Source organism: Aethalodelphis obliquidens, unplaced genomic scaffold (assembly GCF_003676395.1).
Source record: "Aethalodelphis obliquidens isolate GAN/ISIS:26980383/991018 unplaced genomic scaffold, ASM367639v1 scaffold6, whole genome shotgun sequence".
NCBI lineage: Eukaryota > Metazoa > Chordata > Mammalia > Artiodactyla > Delphinidae > Aethalodelphis > Aethalodelphis obliquidens.
The window spans coordinates 49001914-49022683 of record NW_020837950.1 but is presented as its reverse complement, the minus strand read 5'-3'; the positions used below and the strand labels follow the sequence as shown (position 1 = coordinate 49022683).

The 20770-nt window shown below is 38.2% G+C and overlaps 1 protein-coding gene and 1 pseudogene across 8 annotated transcripts in view; both read right to left on the bottom strand.

The window, feature by feature from the left end:
• Positions 1–20770, bottom strand: part of ANK2 (ankyrin 2) — a 570766-nt gene that overhangs the window by 166087 nt on the left and 383909 nt on the right. For all 8 annotated transcript variants that reach the window (XM_027103570.1, XM_027103569.1, XM_027103568.1 and 5 more), the window contains 2 exons: positions 9179–9277; positions 6905–7003 (listed from right to left, as the gene is read on the bottom strand). In XM_027103570.1, the coding sequence (XP_026959371.1) occupies positions 6905–7003; positions 9179–9277 (198 nt within the window). The remainder of the gene's footprint in view (positions 1–6904; positions 7004–9178; positions 9278–20770) is intronic.
• LOC113619221 (RNA-binding protein 42 pseudogene) lies at positions 14325–15762 on the bottom strand (annotated as a pseudogene).

Below are 20770 nucleotides of genomic sequence, written 5' to 3'. Positions count from 1 at the left end.
TCATCTTAACTTTAGAGAATTTGTATTACAATAGTAACTTTCCCAATTAAAAAACGAGGAACCTTATTAAAAAAGAACCATATGTATAGGTTTGGAAAAAAAGCTGAAAACAAAACCTTTTTTGGAATCTGTGATCATGGCTCCCATTTTATACTGTGCGTGTGTGTGTGTGCGTTAACAGAACGGAATGTTCCATTATGAGTTTTTATTTTGAGAGGCAAGGATGGCTCTACGGCCATATGGAAGCGATTCCGTGTAGTGGGCATGCTGGCCAACTGTGTAGGCTTTCGTCCTCTTCACAACCCAATTCAAATTACGTTTGACAATGGGTGAGTGCCAATGAAGAAAAAACTATTGGAAGCTACACCTGAAAAGACATTTATCATTGCATACAGTGGGTGTATGCACCTCTAAAATTCTGGGGGTGTAATCAATGGTCATGTAATCTTGCAACTGGCATTACTGGTCATAATCTGCACATCTGAAAGCTAATAAAATAACAGCCTAATCATGTTTGTGTTACAAATAGGAAAATCTTCTTCTGGAATAAAATTTCCAGGAGTAAATGAACACAGAGTAGTGAGCATAAAATAGGCAAAAGGATTCAAGAAAAATAGAAGTAAATTCAGTAAAATATGGTATCAAGAACACCAAATCAGAATATCTTATTTGGACTCACCAAAAAAATAAAATAAAAAGAAAAATATAGTGTTCCTGAAATCCTCATAAAAGGACTGAAAACATAAGAAATTTCAAGAAAAAGTAGAACAATGTAGACATAGAGAAGAAAAATGAATCAAAACAATCACAAACCACATTTCAGAAAATATAGTCTTCCCTGTGTTAAAAATTGTTGGTAAGAGAACACTCCAAGAAAATGGATGGCTGAGTGTCACAGTGCTAATGAATCCCCTTACTTGCTAGTTGTCTAGCTTCTGTGAAATGCTTTTAGTATTCCCAGCATCTGAGTGGACAGACCAGGAGAGAATGGATGGCATTTAAGCCATAGAGCTGGCTCTTGTGGGATGTAAGTAGGGTCTTGGACCTCCCTAGAGGAGACAGAAGGTGTAGAGACAGCTTAATGGGAAACAGTGAAGTATGCTGAGGATTTCTGGAAGGGAGGGGTCCATGCCATTTGGGTTTGTGGCTCCATTGCTAATTTTTTTTTTTTTTTTTTTTCCATTGCTAATTTTTTATAAGACCTTGGCTTTCTTATTTGTGCCTCAATTCTCCCCATATCCAAAATGAGAATAATCACTGCTGATTCACATCATTATAAAGATAAAATGAGATTAAAGAGCACATAAAAACACTTTTTAAAATTAAGAGTCTAAAAAAAAAAATTAAGAGTCTAAGTGCAAGATATTACAATTGGGCTGTATTTCTTTGGCATTTGGAATCTATTCCAAGAAACACTCAGCTCCCTGGACGTATACGTCTAAATCAGTCTCATGAGAGCTTCTAGCCCATCCTTTCTTCTAATGAAATCACATTTTCCTCTCTCTCTATAACTGTCAGAGAACTCAAACATCATAGGCTCCACTGAATAAGGTAAAAGATAGAGAGCTACAGCTGACCGCAAGTTCTATGTTCCCCACGTTCCACAGTTTCACTTAGCTGTACGGAGATATCACCTATTCTAGGACCCAGTTTGTTTTATAAGCTGTGGTAAAATATAAATAACATACGCCAGTTTTCTTTGTAAAATCAAAAACCAAATACCTATTTTTAAGTCACTTTGTTGTATTTCAGCGGTCATTCTGATTTTAATAATTTTATATACGGACATTATAATAAAGATCTAAAACCAATACTCACATATATGAGGAACAAGAAGTAAATTTTGGTAGAGATGATTAAAGAGGGGCATTTTCTCAGGCCAGATTTCCTTGGAAGCAACAGCACTTGGTTCATGCTTTGAACATTTTGAAGAGATACAGCGTTTATAGTTCACAAAAAGTACCAAGTAAAAAATTTTCACCTCAAACCTTTTGCATGGATTCTACTTCAGAAGGATCAGCTTACTTGGACCTTAATAGGGTTTGGGCCAAAAGAAAGAGGAATTTTAAAAATTATTCTCTGGGGTCTGTAGTGAAGGTAGAACTGTTATGGGAACTAGGAGAAGCAGTTTTGCCTGGAGAAGAAAATTATGAGCAGGTAAATGAACCATCTTTGTCTCAGTCTGTCATCAATACTGAGAGTCAATGAAGATCAAAAGAGATAATGCACACAATGCACCACAGACAGTGCCTGGCAGCCAGTAATATTATTTGTACTATTATTAATATTAATATCTAGGGCTTCTCTGGTGGCGCAGTGTTTGAGAGTCCGCCTGCCGATGCAGGGGACACGGGTTCGTGCCCCGGTCCGGGAAGATCCCACATGCCGCGGAGCGGCTAGGCCCGTGAGCCATGGCCGCTGAGCCTGCGCGTCCGGAGCCTGTGCTCCGCAACGGGAGAGGCCACAGCAGTGAGAGGCCCGAGTACCGCAAAAAAAAAAAAACAAAAAACAAAACCCAAAAAAATTAACATCTACTGTTAGGAATGACTGGAATACACACCAAAGCTAATTCTTATACGTGAAGAGGATACATGCATATGTTTAGCCTCCAGTTGTAAGTAATCAAGGCATTGTGCCAAATCCTAAAACTATAAAGTGCGAGAAAAATTATCTGCTCCCAAGAAGTTTACCACCTTGCAGAAACTGTAACTATACATTTAAAAAATAAACCTGAGATGGGCAAATATCAACAGGCAAAAAAGGCTACAAGAATTTAGAGAAACTCCTCACTCGGAGAATATTTTTAAAACCTTCTCAAAGTATAATTTCTTTGATAATATATAATAGGAACAATTTTTTTAAAGTCATATCTCCAAGTCTAACAGGTTTACAGGTTACAAAGGTGACAAACAAACGTCCGCACAGATAGCTGGAAAGCATTCCAGCATTACTTATATAGGACTGTTTAAAGGATGTTAATATGCTTACATTTTATGAACGTGCCTGTGTTTTTCAGAAAGCAAGCAACCACCTTCAAAGCAAATAGCATTCCTCAAATCACTCTAATTTGACTTCCAGTCCCATTATTCCACCAAAACAGCTTTCACTGAGATCTTGATGAGATCTTCACACCATTAAATCCAGGAGACTAAAAAACCAAGCCTGAGAGCTACATGGTCGAGGCAAGGCTTAAAATCACACCAAGAACTGACTCAGTAGAGACTACACTGCTACCACCATTGAGCACAGAAACTTAAACATTTGTTGACTGTCATTGTATCAGTCACATAATTCTATTTAAAACACTTAAATTGTTCCTGCTAGTATACTGGAATTCTATTTCTTTTTTTTTCTTTTTGCGGTACGCGGGCCTCTCACTGTTGTGGCCTCTCCCGTTGCGGAGCACAGGCTCCGGACGCGCAGGCTCAGCGGCCATGGCTCACGGGCCCAGCCGCTCTGCGGCATGTGGGATCTTCCCGGACCGGGGCACGAACCCGTGTCCCCCGCATCGGCAGGCGGACTCTCAATCACTGCGCCACCAGGGAAGCCCTGGAATTCTTTATGAATTAAGCACACCGCTACCAAAATTGGCACTGTGCCATGTTGAAGGTCAGCCTCCTATGGATCGCATAGCTTATGTAGAGAATGCAGAAAAATTCCATAAAGGCACACAGCTCCATAACCTAGGAGCCTGTAAATGTTTACTGAGTGATTGTTCCCTGGAGCTTTGCAGAGAGTTTCCTACCTTCTTAATTCAACAATAACCTTAGTGCTCCATTTCCAAGTAACTCGGAAGTTTGCCAAATGTAAACGACTATGCAGTCACCCACGCTCCTATAATAACAGATTATTCTGCACCCACTTTGTATTATGTTCTTAAAAAGATGTAGGAGAAGGTATAATTTGAGTACAAACTTCAGAATTTATGTTGTGCATCTGGGATTCCTATGCCCTTTTTCTGGTTCTCAAAAGGGAGTGGCTGTTCAACTATCATGAGCATGGCTCCTAACCATTCACCTGACATTCATTGTTGTCACACAAGAAATTTGTATCGTAAACAAGACACCACCAACAAGAATCATACATGGAGAGGGGTTCACATCTCCCCTCAACAAATCCTTAAAACCATGCCTTTGGAATTTGATCACACAGGGCAAAATAATCAACCTCTTTTAAATAAATTCCTGCATTTTAATTTCAATTATTAAATTATAAAATATTCTAAGTAATAACAATTTGTGTTACTTGTTAATGATGGCTACCTGAATTTAATAGCAAATGATGTTACAGGTCTTATCAAATGACGTATGCATTTAGAAAAACACCCTAAATTTTAATTACTAATTGTTCTTACAATTAGTAATTAAAACTTTCTCACAATATAAAAATCAGTGTGAAACCATCTGTCAGGATTTCCTACAATATAAATCTAAACAGAGCTAACTGAGTACAGTACAAATAAAGATTATTTTAATCTCATCGATAATATAAATTTTCCTTTAAGATCTGTTATTATCTGGCATGATTGTGACTATGAAGAACAGCCTCATTGACACTGAAAGCAAATCACTGATTAAATGGTTTTAGCTTGTTTTCCTTGAAAAGTCTCCAAAGCATCTAATGTCTAATAAAGCAGTATAACAACTGATACAATTTTTAACAAGTTTTTACCTTGCAGCATTTGATACCTGTTAACTTTTATGAAATCACTATGTTCAACTAGTCATTTTGAGGAAAGTAACCAAGCTCTTTTTATAGATATTAACAGCAGCAACACATATGTGAACTCCCTGTCAAAAGTAACCTCCTACAGGCAATGGGAGGCTTTTACTGCCATGCTTTTTTAAGAACACAAACTACTGATTCATGCATGTAGTTGAAACTATATTTAAACAATCTTACCGCGATATTCTTACACTCAGTTTTCTCTTACATTCTCTAAATCAAAGGTTCTCAAAGCATAGTCCCTGGACCAACAGCACCAGCACTACCTGAGAACTTGTAAGAAATGAAAATTCTCAGGTCCCTAGCCAGAACTGAATCAGAAACTCTAAGGTGAGGCCCAGAAACGTGTGTTTTAACAAGCCCTGCAGGTGACGCAGGCTAAAGTTTGAGAACCTCTGCTCTAAAGCAAAAAGATGTTCTCCAGCTGTAAAGAAGTTTTTATCCCTTACTTTGGAACAGTCAATTTTGTAGTATCCTGTGTCTCTAAGCCCAAGATGCCATTATCATTATAGAATACACCAGAGTTCTTTACAAATGATACCAATTTTTTTAAGAATTTCATTTAACCAAGATTTTAGAATATGGCATATTCTCAATAAATGTTAAAATATTGATGCACACTTAACTAAAAATGTGGGTTGTATGGGGAAAAAAGCAGCATGATATTATAGAGATAAAAATGGATAATTTCTTGTCTGTCATAATTTAAACAGATTCTTCCCTATAATTAAGGTCAAAGAAAATAGGGCTCTTTTTCCTCATTGGTATTTTATGGGTCCAGAACTTGTGCCATTTATACAAGTAGAGTCATGTCTGCACGATGAATGAATGAACAATATACGTAACACATATTCCTATACAAAGGCCTTCAAAGGCCCAAAGAATGGATAGAGAGGAACTGGTTTATTTTGCCAGTAGCCTGCATGGTGTGGCCTATGTTATTAGAAAGGCTAAAAACTTTAAAAAATAGAAGAAATGGATTTGACTATAAAGATATGCACCTCAATTTCTGCATAAATCTATAACAGATACTAAGAGTAAAGCTTTGGGCAAAGCAATATTTTCTTCCCCTTTCAAGCAGAGAAAAAATAGAGATCAAATTTATAGTATGATGTATTTTGATTATTCTTTTAAAACTGTTCTTAATTTCATTTTAAGAATATCATTCCCTATTCTATACAATTGTTATTACATGCATCATAAAGCTGTGGGTCTCGAATTTTCCTTTCCCTTAGGAGCTTTGTAAAAACCATATTTTATATGCAAAGTACCCAAAGTAGTGTGATTCCCACTTTATAGCAGATTTCCCACTGGAATACAAATCTTTTGAGAATTTTTTCAATTTAAGAAGAGAAAATACTTTTATAGAGCAACATAACTTGCATGAATAATTCATCATTCACAGACATCACTGTCATTCTAGAAAAAACACTATATAATTCTTTTTTTCTTTGCACTTAAAGACAATGATAGACTGTGAACTTGTCAAATTTTCAGTTATATTAAGAGGAGATGATGTGCTAAGTGAAGTAAGTCAGAAAGAGGAAGACAAATGATATCAAATGATACCATATGATATCCCTTATATGTGGGATCTAAAATATGACACAAATGAACTTATCGATGAAACAGAAACAGACTCACAAGCATAGAGAACAGACTTGTGGCTGGCTGCCAAGGGGGTGGTGTGGTGGAGGGAGGGAATGGGAGTTTGGGATGAGCAGATGCAAATCATTATATCTCTATATGGATAAACAACATGGTCCTACTGTGTAGCGCAGGGAACTATATTCAATGGTTTTCTATATGGTTTTCCTGTGATAAACCATAATGGAAAAGAATATGAAAAAGAATGTATATATATATATATATATATATATATATATATATATGTATAACTGAATCACTTTGCTGTATAGTGGAAATTAACAGAACCAACTATACTTCAATAAAATAAATTAAAAATAAAAAAGAAGCTAGAAAAAAGAGGGAGATGATGATACATCACGAAAATAAGAAATGTCATGGCATGAGTTAATAAAATAACTCGCCTGAAATAAATCACAGAGTGTTTATAGTAAATCTATCTACTCAACAGATGGCTAAACCCATTAAATCAATTTCACAAGGCTGTTCTAAGTTAAATTCATTTACATCAGAGAAAATCTGAATGTAATACCTGAGACTGTGCGTTAATATTGGCTCCTTCCTTAACGAGAACTTTGACAACTTCTGCTTGTCCAGCCAAAGATGCAATGTGAAGAGCAGTATTTCCTTTCTGTTTTGGAGAAACAAAATGGAAAATGTTGGAGGCTTCCAAATTTTGTAGAAATCAAAATGTACAGGTATTTTGAATTTTGCTGATGATTTGAAGTGGTTAAAACTTGTCATTCTATCAAGATTGCAGCCCACCTTGGGAAAAGATAATTTTTACCATCAAAACACTGGCCATCCCATACAATGTCTTCCTTTTCTATCCTGCACAATTCCAGTTTAGTGTTAAGAACATGAAAAGACTGAGATCTTACTGAATCAAATAATCTGGGATGTGTGTACGTGTGTGTCTGTGTGTGTGTGAGAGAGAGAGAGAGACAATATTACCATTCATGTTATTACAACAAAAGAGTCCTACCACAAGATAATATAAACTAAAAAAAAAGTTTATCTGAACCACTGAATTTATTTCACCTTGCAGAGAAACCTAGGAATTTTCAGTTGTAGAGAAACTGACAATTCACAGTTGTATTTCGAGTCACTGGAGCACACGGTTGTTCAAAATATTTTGGGAATAAAATAATAAATTTCACATGAGCTATACAATGTTACCAATAATTTCTACCATTTTCTACATCAAAATTTATCATCAACAGTACCAAACAAAAATGAAAAATAATTTAAACCTATCATGAAAAGAAAATATAGGCTAAGAGACTGAAAGATGCCTATCATAGGATTAAAACAAATAACAAAAAGAAAAATAAAAACCAAGCAAATCTATACATTCAAAGCCATAAATTTTGGACACTAGTTCTCTTTTTGCCACCTCCTCACTGTGGGTCTTTATCCACTCGTACTATTTTGAAGACTTACTTGCCTTCTCTTTAAATGAGGAGATTTAATGAGATATTTTTCTGGATCTAAAATTCTACAATTGTAATCTGTGATTAAAAATGAACCTATATTTTAAAACATCAACAGAGTTTAAAGGAAAGGAAACAAATGATAATAAACAGTTAAGCAAGAAAGAGTGATTGGTTTAATGAATATATTAATATAAGCAACTCAGGGGAAGCAAATAATTTGATATACATTCAAACTGACATTCTTAAATATTTGTTTAACAGTTATCTCATGTTGTCAAGAGAAATGTTAATAAAAATATTTATTCTCTCTTTAAAGTAAGCAATTTCTTGCAAAGCAAACATATTTTAACATCTTTGGAACTGCCAAAGAGTTCTTTGTTTGTTTTCGTTTTCAAATTTCCACTAGAACTGCTGTACATACTGTGAGCAGGGTCAGTCTACATTTTGGCAATTATGTATGAGGTGTTGGAAACCCAGGTTAACTGGCCATATCCCTAATTTACTCCAGGGCTCTTTCTGTCTATCCCTGATTAGACTAATGACCCGGCCGGGGGTTTGAGTACTTGCCACCTCTCTCTGCAACTCCCAAGACCAGACTGTCACACTGCAGCCCTGGTCAAATGGCGTGATTCTGATTGGCTACTGTTTTTTTTCCAAATTAAAATTTCACCTTCTAAAGACAAAGATTTGTCACCACTGATATTTTTTGTAAAACACCTGTTGCTTCTGAAATGATCCCCCAAAGACAAGGTTCAAATATATTTAACCAAAAGAAGTATCAACAAGGAAGTAACAGGTTGTAGTATACCAAGCATCTTGTAAATTCCTTTAAAAATGAGTCAAATTTCTTTACGAACACATGTTACAGTGACAAAATCTAATTTTACCCTAATAATTCAATCCATGATCCCCAAATCCCTTTTCCATTAGAGTATAAAAGATCTGTATATTCTCTTACCAAGTTAAATGAATACATTAAAAGATATAACAATTTAATGAAAGCATGAAAATTATTTGTTCATTTCCATTGAGAAGTTTACTATATCAATTATTTTAAAAAATGAATTAACCTTGGGAAAATAGGTGCTTTTGTCTACAGAGGATTATATTAGTCTAGTCTCTCTGTGAATCAAAGGAAAAAAGATAGAATACGAGAAACTAGAGATACAGAATTCTTCAGTCTCCGATAAGTCCCTAAACGAAACCATTCAAACTCTGCAAAGTTTAATGGACAGAATTTCAATTTCAGTTCTGCATTGTTGAGAATCTTTGGTGTTCCAGCAAAGCTCTGAAATGTATAACCCAGGAAGAGAAGCTTTAAATCATTTCCTCTTTTCCAAGGAAATAAATTCTACTAGCATAAACATTACCTTAGTGGCAGAATCCACAGCGGACCCTCTTCCCAGTAGCTCGTGAACCAGCCCCACATGGCCTTCCTTGGCAGCCAGATGGAGAGCGTTGAGTCCATTCTGAGAAGAGAAACAAACAAGGCCTCAGAAGTGGAGTAATGATGAGGCAGACGGTGGTTGATCTTATGCAAGTATATAACCCAGAAGATGGGCAGACTCTGATCCCCTCATTTTCTTTCTTTTTGCATTAGCTTGAAGCTATTAATTTCAGAGAGACTAATTTCCAGTGATTTTGATTCAGAGAGGCAAAGAGGTAAATATTCATTAGAAATGTGGATCTGCACCTTCAACAAACTTTCTTTTTAGACTAAGAAATATCTAAATACTTTTGCAATGAGGAAAGAAAAAGAGCAACTCTGTATCATTTGTTGTGCCAGCCAGAATAAAATTCTGTAGTTTCTAGAACATAAAGAACTTTAAATAAATCTTACTTTTTAAACAAATGGGAGAGAAATGTCCTCTTCATAAAAAGTAATTAGTGTCATAGGACAAATTCTAAGGTAAAATAACTTTGTAAGGACAACATTGTACTTAAAAAAACATTTAGCACTATGTCACTAATTTGTCTTGAGGGTTTTTTTCAAAAATTTATCTTATAATCTATGATAGTACTGAAATACCTGGTTCCCATCTATCTAAATTCCTGAAAAATTCATTACTCACCATAGCATTGAAAAAACTCTTTGGAAATTTCACTAAATATGGTATCTACATATATTATACTGACAAAGTTTGAAAGCACATCTTGTCATACATATAGGAAGAACCAAATACAAGTACAAATTGCTTCATGGCAAATTTCCTATTTGTGGTCATTGTATATCTTATACTTAATGATTTTCTTATGAAAAGTATTCAGGCTTTTATATGTGACTCAAAAATAAAGTAATATTTGCTTTTCTTCTTTGCAAAACATGGTCCTGGTTTGTCGCCAACATTTAACTTTGAGTAGCTGACAAAGTTGTATTCAGTACTATTAATACATCATGTCATGGTTTCCATATATTTACTGGCACAAAATGATAAGAATTAAATTTATTATTATCATTTATTAAATTAAATTTTGAAATTTATGATTATGTATATTCCTAGAACATTTAACAAATGAATTGACAATATAATAAAAACTTGAAAAATATGAAGTTTTATGACCCCTGGATTCTACTAGTTTGCAAATGATGTTAATGGTGTTGACTGTACACAAATGATTCCACAAAGAAAATTAATTTTCACTCCCTTTACCAGACCAAGGAAAGCATTATATTTTAAAGTTGTTTTCTGAGTTAATTACTCAACACCCAGTCTCCTTGGCAACAGGAAGTATTTGATTTAAACAGAGGTAATCTATTTCACTAACAGTAAACTCATTCTAACAAATAAGGAAGGGAAAGCAGTATGTCCATTGGGTAGGAATTTTTTTTTTTTTTTTGCGGTACGCGGGCCTCTCACTGTTGTGGCCTCTCCCGTTGCGGAGCACAGGCTCCGGACGCGCAGGCTCAGCGGCCATGGCTCACGGGCCCAGCCGCTCCGCGGCATGTGGGATCCTCCTGGACCGGGGCACGAACCCGTGTCCCCTGCATCAGCAGGCGGACTCTCAACCACTGTGCCATCAGGGAAGCCCGGGTAGGAATTTTTAAGGAGCTAACTAAGCCTGATGATAGTTAAGAGCCTTTAACTTTCCCGATATCTTTTTTAATTTATATATTCTTCAGCATGACATTTATTGATTTTCCTACGTTGTTTACAGGAAGAAATCTTTTACTCTGTATCATGAGCCATTGCTTAAATGTTTTGGAGAGTGGATCCATTCTTTCGGTCTGTAAGAATCAAATGTTCCAATCCTTGGGAATTGTTGAAATAGCCTAGCAAACTAATATTTAAATAATTTTGCATTTTAAGATGTTTCTTTTTTTTAAAGATGTTTCTTGTAAGAGGTTGCCTTTCCTTTTCCTCAATTCCTACCCTAGACTGGCTTGAAAATGATCTCAACAGTGCATTCTGAATGTAACTTTCTATGAAATTTAAAATAGAAAGGTTTGAGAATTAAGACTTTTTAAAGGTGAAAATTTTTATTTGATTACATGAGTGACCAACTTTCTGAAGGTTAGAGCATTTGCGATACTCTTCTCAATCTCCCATCTGGGAGATATTACTCCTGTCACTACAGCATCAGCTCAGCTGAAACCTTTAACTTGCTGTAGACCACACTGTTAGAACACTAAACTTACTATGTTCATGTTTCAATAAATATTGACAAAAACTTTTTTAAAAGTTAACAAAGGTAACAAGACACCATCTCAAATAGAATATAGTTGACACAATCTAAAAACTTATGAAGTTCAAATATATATTTAACTTAAAAAATTTCAGGAGACATTATTCTAAGGAGGACTCCAATGCCAAACTATTTCTCTTAGTTTACTTCATACTTTTCTTTTCATGAATACAAAATGTAGCCTACCTCATTTTCACACACACAAAAACACAAACAGAAAACATTTAAATCTGCAGAACAGGATAGAACATTTTCTCAAAAATTGGCCAGGTTTCTTCTCAATTAATTACAAGGCTGGGATCTAAATTAAAAGAATTTTATGAGGACAAAGGACCTTTTTTTGGGGGGGGCACAAAGATCCTACTACAAATCACTGCAATATAGTTGCAATGTATTTAAAAAGTCATTAAGAATATGATTAAAATTTTTTATATGAGGGAATAGTTCAGAAACAAAATTGTCTATAATATGTAAATCGAATTCAGGATATACATATGTCTTCAAGATTTCTGTAACACTAATACTACCAAAACTAGAGTGATTATAAAGACACATAAAGATGATAATAGGTGAAATTCTAATTATAAATGTTGTAAATTCTTAAGCTGCCTTCTTTTAAAATACAGTCAAATTGGGACTGCTATCATATCGTTGAATTCATGTCCTTCAGCTGTAGGAAACAGAAGACAAGCAACTTTCTTCAAGCTAATGTTTTGGTTTTAGAATTTCTAACCCAAAATATATTTAATTAGCAATTGAATATGTTGGGTAATTGTTATCAGAAAAAGCAACTCAGCAGCAACTGGACTTAACACCAAATGTTTGATCTTGTGAATATGAGCTAACATATAAATTAATGTTTAAAATGGAAAGTGATAAATAAACCTATTTAATAGTACAGCTCAGCTAACTCTTTGAGAATGTATTTTGTAGTTAACTCATTTGGGTGAGTCCCTCAGGTCATGCTTCTAAAAACCAAATTTCCCATAGGAGCTACACTAACGCTCTTTAGCTTTCCACACTCTATTACCAATACTAGCCCACATTCCAAAGGATGTTTTGTTGTTAGATATTTTTCACTTTGTTGGATGTGGGGTGGGAAGGGGGTAGACATGCAAAACTGGTCAGACTTTTTGTATTTGGGTTCAAATACAGGGCAGGGCTTAGTATTTTACCAGGAATGCCTCCCACACATATGGTATTTGAGGCACATGGGTCCTTTTTTTATATCAAAACAGAAGATATTGTCACTCTCTGCATTTATTAGGACACTCATGATGAGCTTACTGAGCTCTGGCTAAAAAGTGTTCTGAGGCAAACTCATATTTAACAGAAACATTAACTATTCATTCTCCTAGATTAATATCAGAGTAGACATTCAGTGAGATCACCAAAAAGCAACATACCTGGGGCATGTTATCTCTGTTCTCTACAGTAATGGCTTCACGGAATCATAAAATGTTACTACAAATTTGATTTTTACATAAGGCAGATACAAGCAATGTCCATTTGAGCAATATTTATGTCCTTGTGTCTATTTTTAGATGGGTTATCTTGATGAACTATTGTTGAGTTCAATAACAGGAAAAATTTTAGTAATAGGAAAAGCCACTATGCTTATTCTCACTAATCTTTAATTTAGGAAAATTGCATAATTCAATGTGTTTGTCTTTTTTCACAAGTTTACAGGAAACACAGAATAAATTCGGTATCCATTGGAATTAAGTAACACACGTCCTTATTCCTCTCGTCTTTTTACTTGGTTTTGCTTTTGTCTTGTTTAGTTTCATTTTTAATAATATCAGAATTACAGTATATGAGTGAGTGTGTATATATTGAATATATGTTGTGCCACCAATACTTCATGGCAAAAAAATTTGTCAGTGATTTTGTATCTCAAAACAGCACTATGCCAAGTGCTATTCTCACTTAGTTTTATGTATTCCCTACCTGATAAGATTTATAGACAGCAATTATACTTTGATAGACAGAGTTGCTGATTCTAATTAGCTACACAGTGACTCAAAATACTGACCAACACTGTGAAAAAAACTCAGAAAATTTTAAATGATCCAAAAATCAAAAACAAAATTTTAAGAGAAAAATTCAAGAATTAATTAAATCTGAAAAAAAGTAGGCTAAGCAGTGAGTTAATATCCTCAGTATGTTTGAGAATAAAAACATTGGTATTATAATTCTGTTGAAGCAAACCTGGAGGAAAATAACTAAACTCACAGTAAAAAGAATTTAGATGAGCACTGGAAGAATATCCTTATCACTGAGTTAAAGAATACTGGAAATATTTCTTTTTGAGGTTTTAAAGTTTAAATATTTCTCATTTGTATGTGATTGACTGAATGTGGGGATTTTCTTCCTTTTTCTTTCTTCCGTTCCTTTTTATCTTTTAATTCTTCTACTACTACTTTTTTTTTTTTCTTTTTTGAGACAGTGTGGTCAACTGCAGGAATAACATGGTGATGGGAATGATAAGAAATGGAATCTTCTCCTTGCTCCACTACTAACCAGAAGTGTGAATTTGGGCAAATCACTTAACCTCTCTGTGGTCTAATGGTCTTATCTACAAATAATATTTATAATGATGACAATGAAAAACAATGATGATGATGGTAAAGAAATAAACATTCATGAGCACCTGTTATGTGCCCATCATTGCTTTAGCCTTTTTCGGGGGGTCAGGGCAGGGATGAACGTAAATTTATTGAAACTGGTTTTGGGGAGGATGGGTGAGTAGATAGTTATGGGTTTTCCAAAAAGAACTGTGGGTAGCAGCCAGCGCCCAGCCAAGAGGAAGCGGGTGCTCAGCCACAGACCCTATCTCAGTCCCGATTTCTTCTTCTGCTTCTTGCACTCAAGGCCCAGTTTCCGGGCCTTCCACGTGCTCTTGCGCAGCTTGGTGGGGCGCGAGCCTACTTACTTCGCATTCATCTCAACACACAGAGCGCACATAGTTGCTGGGGTCCTTAAAGCTGAAGAAGCTATAGCCCGTGATCTTGCCAGTGCACTTGTCGCAGATCCCCTTAGCCTTAAAGAAGCATGGGAAGGGGAAGGGGCTGAAGGTGAGTTCCAAGATGGCATCTCCATTTCATTGCCCAGATCCCCACAGAAGATTCGGGAACCATCTGCATCCCACTCCAGCAGGCTGGGGTCTTCCCAGCTGCTCCCAGCTGCTGGTGCAAATGCTGCGTCAATTTCTCTGGCTTTCATTTTCTCTTGTCCTCACCCAGGGACTCTGGGATCTAGAGGGTCACAAGGCCAGGGCGAGGGGGCAGGGGCCAGGAGCTAAGGAATGTGCGCTGGAGGCAGTAAGCCTGGCACACTACTTCCAGCAGGAGGGGCAGGGGCTCAGGCAAATCCATGGTCAGGGCCAGTGGTAGGTGGCCAGGGCCCAAAGACCAGGACCAGCTGGGGTGCTTCCTGCCCTCACAGCCACCAGCACCCTAGCCTCCTCCAGCCCAGCTGCTGCCACCACCACTGCCTCTTCCTTCTCTTCCAGAATCAACCCCAGGCTGACGCCCAGCTCTCGGTATGCTGCTGGCTCTTCTAGGAGAGGCCTCAGAGCAGCCATGGAACCCAGGGAAGGGCTTCAGGACCCCGAGCCATTGGTGACAGCATTAGAGGTGGTCCGGGGGGTTGAGGGGGTCCAGGCAGAAAAGGGGGCCCACGAGGGCCTGGTGAGGGGGCAGCAGGGCCATGGGGTGAGGACTGCCTACTGCAGAGTAAAGAGCAGAATGTGCTCTCTGTAGCACGTGGGGGACTAGTGCTGGATACAGGAGAGGAGCCCTCTGTGGTGGGTGCCACAACTGTTCATGGCAGGAACAGGGCTTCTCCAGCCTTTGGACTGTCCAGTTGAATCCAATCATGGGGGCCAAATGTGCCTGGAAAGGAGGTACACCACAAAGGGAGGGTCACCCACCATGGGAGGAACCACTGTGGCCACGGTGGCTGCCCAGGTCTGGAGAGTCTGTTGGACCTGCTAGTATGTTGGTCGCTATCATTGGGCAGGCACAGGAACTGCTGGGAACTGCATCATTTCTACCATGGGGACTGTGGGCACTGGGGTACGGCAGGCATAGCAGTTGGGATTCTGGTTACCAGAGCCCTAAAACTTCCTGCTCAAACAGGGCCGTCTCTGCCTCCATCTCTTCCAAGTTTTCCTTGCTGCCCTTGCCCGGGTGCTGGCACCAGGGCCCAGGACCACAGGTACTCCTGCACCTGGGGATCGCAGGGCTGGCCCGCCACCTGCTATCATTACTGTGGCAGCATCCTGAATGGGGACCAACCAAAGCAGGCTACTACTGATAAGTCTTTGATATTGGCTTTATGTAAGTTAACGTGGATAAAAGAATATGAACTTGAGTCGTTTGAAACAATCAAGAAATATTCATTGAGCTGGTTTATTGTGAGCAAAATATTGATTGGGCTTACAGATCTGTGAGTCCCAGGCAAGATATCACTTTGATCTACAACTTTTGGAATAATTCTATTTCTATATAATATCATTAAAATGACTAAATATACCATGTAGTTTAAAAATAAGATCTTAAGGCTACTTTGAAACAACCATGTGCACATTAATCAACCTTAAAGGGCAGAGTTACCTTTTTTGTTTAGCACTTCTATTAAATTTTTATAAAGCAATATTATAACATTTTGTCTATAATCAAATTTTGCAATAAGCTCTGTTCTCCATTTCTCTTGATGATTCTATGAGATATTTTGCCCATTGACTGCTTTTCTATGATCATATAAAACTAGTGGATGAAACCCCAGGTAGAACCAATAAAGATTTTATACCACCATTTGAGCATTGGTTACATTTCTGGCACATATGGACAATGTATAGACTAGTCCATTTTTAAAAGTTGAGGAACAGATTCAAGAAGATACAGCTAACCATACATCAAACTTAAATGCTTGCATCAAAATGCATTAAATTGTTTTGGATCTTAGGACAAATCTGTAATTAATATAAACTTATCAGTTAATCAACAAGCATTTGCTAGTTACCCACCAAGTACTTAGCTCTAGGTGCTAGGTTCTAAGGGAGGACCAGTGACATAGTTTCTGTCCCCAGAGAGCCCCCCAAATATTTATTATTAAACAATTGAAAATCACCTCTGTGCTAGCATATACTCATCCATGATTTTTTCAAATCTTTGGCTATTCTACTTTGCAAATCTTACATGTTGAATTAAGGGTCCTCCAGTCTGTCAGAAAAGTACAACTAACTTAATATATAACTTCCTTAATAACATTAAAATTTAAATATTTGAAAGGAGGCAATTGTAAATATGAGTTCTTGAAAATACTAAAGGAAAAAGATGGAGGGCAAATGGATATATCAACGGGAAAATAATAGAGAAGAGAAAGTGAAATTTGTTCCCTAACCTCCACCCCACCCCCACTCATAACGGGGCTCCTGTGTCAGAGACACCCTAAATGAGGAGCTCTTTTCAAGAGGAACTACATGCCCACGTATAGAGATACAAATAATTATGAAATGCAGTTTACAGTTTCACTCTGCCATTACCATAAATGACACTGGTGAAAGGAATCATCTATATAATGGGAGGAAAAAATCAAACTCAAAATGAAAATGACCTGTTTACATATTCCCAATCCAATTCCCACTCAGTATACTCATCCATAATGTATCTGCACCTTTCCCACCTCTTTCATGGTAGCTGCTCTAAACTAAGAGTACTCACTATGATGGAATTAAGAATGTATTTAGTTTTCATGAAGATGGGGAAAAGCAAAGCACGTGTCATCTTTTGTCAGTTGAACTGATCTTACTGTGTCTTTGATGTCCAAAGATTTCTGATTTAATATGTAAATCAAACTATGGATGACCCAAGAGGAAACTTGTTTTACTAGTGAGTTATTCTCAAATCCTAGAGGCTTTCTTTTTAATTCCAAAATGATGAATATTTAATGAGGATTTGCTAAGTCTTCATCAATTAAAAAATATTTACAATGAGGCTTGAAATTTGGTGGCTCATTGGTCATTTCATAGGGAAAAAGCTTAGAATAAGACTGCTTCAAAGATACGACTTTATATAGTCTATTTCTGGATCTCCATTTCAACCATAGTGGAAGCCCATCTAGCGCTCCTGGATGGTAGCTCCCTTTTTGGCACTGGTCTTTTCCCCTGTCTAACCCCATCAAATGTTTCAATCATACAATCCCCCAAATATGGAGAATGACATTAAATATGATGGTGAGTTAGCCCGGGAGAAGAAAGAGTTATGAAAATTCTTCAAAATCTTACTAGGACCAAGAAGGATGAAAGATTATGAGAGCTGAGAAATAAATACTTAACGAATGAAAGAGAAGCTTAATGACATGGATATCATTATTATATTTTATATTTTACATATATTATTATATTTTATAGATGAAGATACTAAAATTCTCAGAAGCCAAGTGATTTGCCTCAAAGATCCTTACCACCAAGAAGAGGAAGAGCAAAAATTCAAACTTAGATCTGATTTCCAAACTCATGCTTTCAAAAAAGCTAAAATAATTAAGCTCCACACCAGTGTTTCAAACTGTAGGTCATCATGCACAAGTACGTCATAAAATCTGTTTAATGGATTGCCAATCAGTGTATTTCAAAACATGAAGTAGAGCAAAGAAAAATAGAGTGCACTGTGGGTGGCAAGTGTTGATTTTGTTTCGGAGGGGTTTTTTTGGTGTAACTTTACATACACATACATGTGTACACACGTCTGCATGTGCGTGTGCATGTGGTGTGCTCCTGTGTGTGTGTGTGTGTGCATGTGCACACATGCTTCTCTAGATTACAAAAAAAAAAACTAAGGAAGTTTAGGCAAGACCCAAGACATGAGGGCATCTTGGGGAAACAAGATGTTGTTTCAGACCAAATAAGTAAAAAAGCTAATGCTTACAAAGGGCACTCTAAGAGAGGAATGGTTTTTATGATATGCTTATTTGAATTTTATGAAATCAATAATTTACATTTTAGATGAGTGCTGTGATGCAAATAAGACGAATAACGTTGGGACAAACAAGGATTCTTCCTTTTGAAAATACTAGCAGAATCACGGTTAAACCACATCCACATCTGGAGTTCCAAGAGGGAGTGTGGAATAGTGGAGAACACACATGTTAGAGTTCCTATTCTGTCTCTCCATTACTAGCAATATAATTTAGTTTCTTCACTAGTAAAAGGGCAAGTTTCCATTCTGCCTTCTATAGATAGTTATTTAAAAGAGAATATAGAGGGGCGCCTTCAAGATGCTGGAGGAGTAAGATGTGGAGATCACTTTCCTCCCCACAAATACATCAGAAATACATCTACATGTGGAACAACTCCTACACAACACCTACTGAACGCTGGCAGAAGACCTCAGACTTCCCAAAAGGCAAGAAACTCCCCACATACTGGGGTAGGGCAAAAGAAAAAAGGAAAAATAGACATTAAACAATAGGGATGGGACCTGCATCTCTGGGAGGGAGCTGTGAAGGAGGAAAGGTTTCCACACACTAGGAAGGCCCTTCGCGGGTGGAGACTGCGGGTGGCGGAGGTGGTGAACTTCGGACATGAAGGAGAGCGCAGCAATAGGGGTGCAGAGGGCAAAGCGGAGAGATTCATGGACAGAGGATCAGTGCCGACCAGCACTCCCCAGCCCGAGAGGCTTGTCTGCTCACCCACCGGGGTGGGCAGGCGCTGGGAGCTGAGGCTCGGGCTTTGGTGGAATCCCAGGGAGAGGACTGGGGTTGGCTGCATGAACCAGCTGGAAGGGGGCTACTGCGCCACAGCTAGCCGGGAGGGAGTCCGGGAAAAAGTCTGGACCTGCTGAAGAGGCAAGAGACCATTGTTTCAGGGTGCACGAGGAGAGGGGATTCAGAGCACCGCCTAAACGAGCTCTAGAGACGGGCGCGAGCCACAGCAATCAGTGCGAACACAAGAGACAGGCAGGCATGAGATGCTAAGGCTGCTGCTGCAGCCACCAAGAAGCCTGTGTGCGAGCACAGGTCACTATCCACACCTCCCCTCCCAGGAGCCGGTGCAGCCCGCCACTGCCAGGGTCCCGTGATCCAGGGACAACTTCCCCGGGAGGACACACGGCGTGCCTCAGGCTGCTGCAACGTCACGCAGGCCTTTGCCACCGCAGGCTCACCCCGCATCTGTACCCCTCCCTCCCCACGGCCTAAGTGAGCCAGAGCCCCTGAATCAGCCACTCATTTAACCCCATCCTGTCTGGGCGGGAACAGATGCCCTTAGGCGACCTACATGCAGAGGCGAGGCCAAATCCAAACCTGAACCCCAGGAGCTGTGCGAACAAAGAGAGACAGGGAAATCTCTCCCAGCAGCCTCAGGAGCAGCGGATTAAAGCTCCACATCAACTTGATGTACCCTGCATCTGTGGAATACATGAATAGACAATATATCATCCCAAAATTGAGGCAGTGGACGTTGGGAGCAACTTTGGACTTCAGGTTTGCTTTCTGCATCTAGTTTATTTCTCGTTTTATGTTTATCTTAGTTTAGTATTTAGAGCTTGTTATGACTGGTTTGTTTTCTGATTTGGTTGCTCTCTTCTTTCTTTCTCTCTCTTTTTTTAATTACTTTTTATTTTTAATAATTTTTTTCTATTTTAATATTTTCTTTCACTTTTCTTTCTTTCTTCCTCCCTCCCTCCCTCCCTTTCTTTTTCTCCCTTTTGGTGCACTGGCCAGGTGTCAGGCCTGAGCCTCTGAGGCGGGAAAGCCGAGTTCAGGGCATTGGTCCACCAGAGCCCTCCCAGCCCGACGTAATATCAAATGGCGAAAGCTCTCCCAGAGACCTCCATCTCAATGCTAAGACCCAGCTCCACTCAATGACCAGCAAGCTACAGTGCTGGATACCCTAAGCTGAACAACTAGCAAGACATGAACACAAACTCACCCATTAGCAGAGAGGTTGCCTAGAATCATAATAACTTCACAAACACACCACTTGACGTGGTCCTGCCAACCAGCAAGATAAGATCCAGTCTCATCCACCAGAACACAGGCACCAGTCCCCTCCACCAGGAAGCCTACACAACCCACTGAACCAATCTTACCCACTGGGAGCAGACACCAAAAGTAACGGGAACTACGAACCTGCAGCCTGTGAAAAGGAGACACCCAAACAAATTAAGTTAAGCAAAATGAGAAGACAGGGAAATACACAGCAGATGAAGGAGCAAGGTAAAAACTCACCAGGCCAAACAAATGAAGAGGAAATAGGCAGTCTACCTGAAAAC